We start from the raw sequence: 6,607 nt of genomic DNA, 5'->3' as shown, positions 1-6,607 counted from the left end.
CGGCCTGCCAGCCAGTTCCCCACCCACTGCACAGACCACTTGTCTAGACCATAACACATCAGTTTCTCTAGGAGGAGGTTGTGGGAAACAGTATCAAAAGCCTTGGAGAAATCCAGGTAGACAATTGTCCACCACTTGCCCCACATCAACTGAGTAGGTTACTTTGTCGTAGAAGGCAATCAGGTTTGTCAAGCACGATTTGCCCTTGGTGAATCCGTGCTGGCTTTTCCCAATCATGTGCTTCATTTGACTTGTGATAACCCCCAGGAAGATTTGTCCCCAGGAGGATTCATTCCATAACTTTCCCAGGGACTGAAGTAAGACTGATGGGCCTATAATTTCCTGGATCCTCCTTTAAGCCTTTCTTGTAGACAGGGATATTAGCCTTCTTCCAGTCTTCTGGGATGTCCCCCAATCTCCATGACTTCTCAGAGATTATTAGGAGGGAAAACTCTAGCTGTAAGTCTGTTAGCTGATTTAAAATACTCATCTGACATTTGCATTTTTACTTAAAAATGGCATCCATTCACAAAATCCAGTTCTGGATACGAGCTAAAACATACAAAAATAATGGCATATCTGGCTACCTAGATTCTCAGCCTGTGCTTCTGGACCTCAGGTCATTAGGTCCAAACAACCTGCCCTCATGTTTTGAGACTTAAACAAATCTAGGCCAGTTGGTTTGAGGTGGAAAATACGTGAGTATCTTTGATGGTTGAGGGAAATATTGAAAAGCTTGCCAGACAGATGTAAATTTTTGGGTTTGTACTTTGGAATTTATTTGAACTGGATTTTAAAAATTATTTTTGAAACTCAACCAAGAATAAAAAGTAAAAAGGTGCTTTTGCAAACTAATACTGTTAAGTTTTGTACAACTCTAGATCTTGTTTCTGATGTTAAGAGCCTCTTACAAGCATCCATGACCTGTGAAAGAATTTGGCCTGCAATACTTATCTGCTTCTTTCTCCAGGAAGCTTTTTGATGGAATTGCAGACATTTAATACTGATTTTGCAGTAGGAGAGGTTTAAACAGAAACCCTGAAGCTTCAATCTGATTTCTTTACATTTTCATGGAAATGGAAGAGCAGCAGAGTTTCTGTTCCGCTTATGGCTAAAGAATTTATTTCTATTCTATCTTCTTATATTTTGTTTTAGAAAAAGGTTGTGTAAGATGCATTCCAGAAAGGCATCAGCCACTTTTTAGAAGCCAAAAATGCTCATAAGAAATATAATCCTTCCCCTACACTTAAATTATATCTGCCCATATGTACCGTAAGATAGTACTTGACCAAAACTTGGACTAGGTGAAAATTCCTACAGAGCAAATGGGAATGACCCAATTTTTTTAAACACAAGGATAACAGTTACCTTCTAATCATATAAAAAAATTGAGGATTCAACACTCAAACTCTATGGACTCAACTGAGGTATCAAAGCAGATGTTAGGCCCTAAAAGAACTAATTGTTCTGCTAATTTGGATGCTTAGCAGAAATGCACACATTTTGTTTCCTAACCGTAGGGCAAACATACTAAGCTTCCTATATCTGTTCAGGAGTGTTGTGCAAGAAGGCTAAGCAAAATCTCCATTAAGATAGATGTGTAACAGGTTACATAAAAAGGTCTTCTTCCATTTGACCAGCTTCAAACTGTTATATGTCTTAGATAAAGGCAAACAGAAGTTATGAATTACACTCTGTATTCAATTATAATTAAAAAAAAAAACCTTTCAGATTACTTGTAACCTTTGTTCAATTATAATGTAATCAAGTTGCTTTCAGATTTAGAATACAATAAACAGTGATGTAAAATACCAAAAATTTGAAAGATTGTAAATATGAACATGTGATGCTCAGGAAGCTGGAAGAATACAATGCTACTGCCAGATCATAAAAAATTGCCTACTTCTTCTCTCTCATCTATTGCAAATACGCTTTTTATCATCACATTGCCTTAACTGAATGTTGTTTGAGTGTGCGCCTTGCTTTTCAATGGAGTTATTTTCCTCAAAGCAGACAGGCAGGTGGCAGGCAGTTGGCAGCCTTTACTTTAAAATTCCAGTCTCAAACTAAGGTCCTCATTTTAAAACTGCAGATCCTTTTTATAAAAAGAGAAAAAAACAAAAACAAACCCCACAACAGCCTTGTTCCTTCCTTAAAGAAGTGTTACAATAGGTTCTCAGGTTGGATTGCATACCTACTAGAGATGGCTCCAAAGGGCGGAAGTTATCAAAAGAGAACAGAAACGCAGCCTTTGGTTGTATCTCCTTTCGGTTCCAATATTCCTCCAGGATGCCCCCAGTGAATGAAAGCTATTCTCAGACCAGTTTAGTTTAGCTTATTGTCAGACCAGACTTAGCTTAGTCCTAATTTTGCTTCCTCTGGCTATCCCACTCCTTTCTCACTCCCATCTCCCTAAGTTTCTCTGAATTCTGTGGAGTTTAATTTGCTCAGAAGACGACCCATAATAAAGATGTGGGTCTTTTTTTTGGAAATGAGTATTCAATGTGTAAAATCTGTTAGACAAACATGTATCAAACACAGACCAAAACTTACTTCTCATTCCAGTCAGCCAGGAAAAAGAAGGATCTTTTAACTGGTATATTTTTGCAAATCTTGACTTGACATATTGTCTTCCCAGCATAAGTTAGTGAACAGGAAAAAGAGAAAACTTTGTAGCTACAAAGGGAAGAAAAAAAAAAAAGAAAAAAAAAAGATTAATTGTAATGTAACATGTCCAGCACAGTAAATTTGGGGCTAACCATTCAGAAACTTGTGAAGATCCATCCTTACATGCAAAAAGAATTAAAATAATGAATCTCATCTTAATGTGGAGGGTAGAGGAGGTTTATTTTGGGTTGGTTTTTTTTTTAATGTTTGGAATTCAGGAAAAGTACTTAAGACACCTAAATTCTGCTCCATGTTTTTGTCATTAAGACTTACATTTTTTTTTCATTATTGTAGTCAAGGGAAGTTTGGACATAAGTTTTGAAGTGTTACAACTTGCTCATCGTACAACTTCAGTCAACAATAAATCTATTTATATTTACTTTTCCCAATCAGTAAAAACCAGGTTAGTAATTAAGGGAATCTATGCATTCATTACAGCAGAAGTATTAAAGCCCTCTGTATTGGCATTCTTCAGATACTTAACCGACTAGCTTCATAGTGTAACCGGGTCTGGGGCTATCTGTTGGTTTCATATTCTTCTTATTGAAGTCATATAAAATTTTAGTCAACATAGAGGAATAGTGTATAATTAACTAATGTTCTTAACCGGTCTTGTAACTTCCAGCTCTTCCTGCCACTCTCAGCTTTAGACAACATTCTGTACAAGAATGGTGAATATGGGAAACACAGTCAAATCTGAACAAAAAATCTGAAGCATTTGCAGATTGAAGGTGCCTGGCTTTGCCTTATTTACAAGTATGATTGTTGATCTCTTCCAGAACATTATAATAATTGTTATAATTATTGTAGCAGATATGCTTTTTCTTTTTTTCCTCTCTTTTTTTTTTTCCTTTCCTTTTTTTTTAATTCAAAGAAAAGGATCTGGAATCTGTAGTACCTATGAGGTATCGATGCAAAGAAAGGAAAAAAATACCTTACAAGACTAGAGAATGCTTCTGCTCTTAAATATGGCATCTTTCCTCTAGAGTCTAAACATTACAACAGTTGGAGGATAGTGCAGGAAATAATAGGTTTTAATACAATCAAATGATTAAGCACTGCTGTTTAAACAGAAGTATTGGTACACAATACACAGATATATCCCTGATTTATACACCATAAGGACCTAATCCTGGAAAGATTAATGCTTACACAATGCTTCAGTCTAACTGAAGTCAGAAACGTTGTTCAGAGTGCATGCACTTCAACACATTTTAGGTCTCTGTAGAACATTTTGCGTAGATACCCTCCCTGTGAGTTCAAAGGTGTGACTCTATAGTCTTGTCCCAAAGATCAGTTCATATCATCCAGATGTAGATAGGAATCTGATTTTGGGGGGATGTAGAAACAAACGCAGCCAAACATGAAGCTACCAACATTATGCCACCAGCATCAAATAGGGCATAGCTGCTTGGGATTTAAATGAGAAAAAACAACAAACTGATAAAAAAAACCAAGAAGGAATGAAAATACAGTAGAGAAAGGTAATGAGTTTTGCAACATTATTCTGCAACTTTTAAGATCTCTACCCATCTTTTTAACGAAGACAGTAAGACTGGAATAAGAAATTGAGAGCATAAATATAAAAATTGACAAAAAGCTGATCCACAAAAGTGAACTTGAGAGGGACTGGAGAGGACACTAACATGATTCTGTAAAACATAAGACAGTTCACTCTCCTTTATCCCAAATGATTAAAAGAAAAGCCATTTATCACATACTGGTATGTATAGAAAAAAAAAAGTGAGAGACAGTGAGGGATATCAAAATTCTAACATTTATAATATGTTATATATATATGCAGGAATATATATTAAAATACATGTTATGAACAGCAGCAAGATCATAAAATGTGACTTTTGGGAAAGGGAAAACAAGAGTTGTGACATAGCCAGCACGAATTCATGCACTGCAGAAATAAGAACAGGGAGTATGCATGTGAGTGAAGTTAGTAAAAGTATTTGAGGAAAGTAGGTGTCAGAGCAGCAGCCCATGTTAAGAAGTTTATGCTAGCTATGAATATTGGAAAGACTAGAAAGGGACATTAAGGAGGAAGAGAGATTCTCGTTTTCACATGCTTGAACATAGCGTTCAAGTCATCAGTGGCCTTTAGGCCATATGTAATTTCACATTTTTCTGGTAAAACAAAATGCAGTGGGAATGGTATAACCATCTGCCAAATCAGAATAGTGATTATAGTTCTGTATTTTTACCTTAACTAATGCAAATTATCTCAGATTTTTATTAAACTGCTAATTACAACTAATACTGTATAGTACACTCTTGCTCACAGTCTAATGGCAAATGATCCCACTATTTTTTAATCAGTCATTTGGAATTCAAGGTAAAGTGGGAGCAAGGGGAAAGTATTAATAAAAACTTGGAAAACAGCATTTCGACTCATAAAAATAATGCTACCAGACTGTAGTCACCTGTCCTCCTTTGACTGCACTGGAGTGGTAAGAGGAGAACACCAGTTTTGCTCAGAGTAGGAAAAGCAGCTATCTGAAGAGACAACTAATTTGACCAAATAAACAATTCAGAAGAGAACATTTCAATCAGCTTTTTATTAAAGATTCCTCCCTTGTTTCTCTCCTCTGATACACTGATATACTAGGTATACTTGGACCTATAAACTATACTTATTTTAATCGCTATCGATAAAGAAGATTGTCAATACACATGCTTAGCCAAGTAATGTGGTTTGAATACACCAAGAGCAAAAATTGCTGATAAAGCCTCATTCAGACTGTGTTTAAGCAAGCACCCCTCTGTTTAACTTGGTAAGCTGGCCTTCAATCCTTCCAGTTACTTGTACTGCAGAAGGCACGCAAAGTCCCAGTCCAAACTCTCTTGGCATGCAGCACCCACCCTTTCCTCCCTCCCTCTGAGCAAGTCGGTCACACGAGCATTTGTACGCATACCCATCAAGGCCAGTACTCTGACCTTGCTTCTATTACCCTCCTTCCACACTGGTCAAGGGCAACCACCTAGGCCACCTCCTCGATTCTCCATCTGTCTATGGGGCCTGGAAGTCTCCTAGTCAGTCAAGCTTAAGTAAGTGCCCTTTATGCTAGAAAAACAGTGGAGATACACCCACTTACTCAGTCTCTAACATTAACATAGGAGTATCACCAAAGCAACAGAGGTAAGCTAGCATCTGTGAAAAACGTGATCATAAGAGACAGCACGCCATCTTGTGAACACCTGCTATATCTCCTCCTACCTGTTCACCCAGGCTTCTGGGATGTTATGGGCAGCATAAACAGTGAAGTTGAGCTGGGAATCTAGGCTGATGTCTGCACATGAAGGGCTTTTAGGTATGCTGGCAAGCTCAAAATTTGCATCAAAGCTGCTGCTGTAAACATGGATGAGACAAGAGATGGCCATGGAGAGCTCAGTCACAGCAGCCTCTATTAATGCTGAGAGGAGAGAGAGAAATAAATAAAGGTTAACAATAGGTCATTTATGAAGAACCATATTTGTTTTAAACCATCAGTTATGGCTTTGAAATGCTTCCTAATAAAATTTAATGAAAATTACATAACCTACTAACTGAAACCAATTAGCCATCTGTGCTTCTGAAACCAGCCATAGCTCATTTCTAGTATATCATTAACAGTCTTTCATTACAGTGCTTTCAAATTAAGGCATTTTAAAAGTAAGAATTTTAAACTACAGCAAGGTAGTGTGTGCCTCAGTATGCCATTTTAGTCTGTTAATTTTTGTGCTGGAAGGATTTTTATTATGTAGGTATTTTGTAATTTCAGCAGCTAAGTCGCTTCTTAGTTCAAGGGAACTGGCAATGCAGCAGGAGAATGGAGAAAAGGCACTGGTTAAATTTTAAGACTATAAAGCTGTTGCACTGTAGGTAAAACAATTCATAAATATATACAATAGCAGCCACAATCAGACATAGTCAGCATTCAGATAGGCGTGG

At 37.1% G+C, this 6,607-nt stretch overlaps 1 protein-coding gene across 1 annotated transcript in view; it reads right to left on the bottom strand.

The window, feature by feature from the left end:
• Nucleotides 1-6,607, bottom strand: part of PIK3C2G (phosphatidylinositol-4-phosphate 3-kinase catalytic subunit type 2 gamma) — a 219,113-nt gene that overhangs the window by 152,417 nt on the left and 60,089 nt on the right. The window contains exons 10-11 of the mRNA XM_019471996.1: nucleotides 5,894-6,089; nucleotides 2,554-2,676 (exon numbers count right to left, since the gene is read on the bottom strand). Coding sequence (XP_019327541.1) covers nucleotides 2,554-2,676; nucleotides 5,894-6,089 — 319 coding nt within the window. The remainder of the gene's footprint in view (nucleotides 1-2,553; nucleotides 2,677-5,893; nucleotides 6,090-6,607) is intronic.

Source organism: Aptenodytes forsteri, unplaced genomic scaffold (assembly GCF_000699145.1).
Source record: "Aptenodytes forsteri isolate BGI_AS27 unplaced genomic scaffold, ASM69914v1 Scaffold241, whole genome shotgun sequence".
In the NCBI taxonomy this organism is placed as follows: domain Eukaryota; kingdom Metazoa; phylum Chordata; class Aves; order Sphenisciformes; family Spheniscidae; genus Aptenodytes; species Aptenodytes forsteri.
Note: the sequence above shows the minus strand (reverse complement) of the source record. Positions and strands in the feature narration are given on the sequence as shown.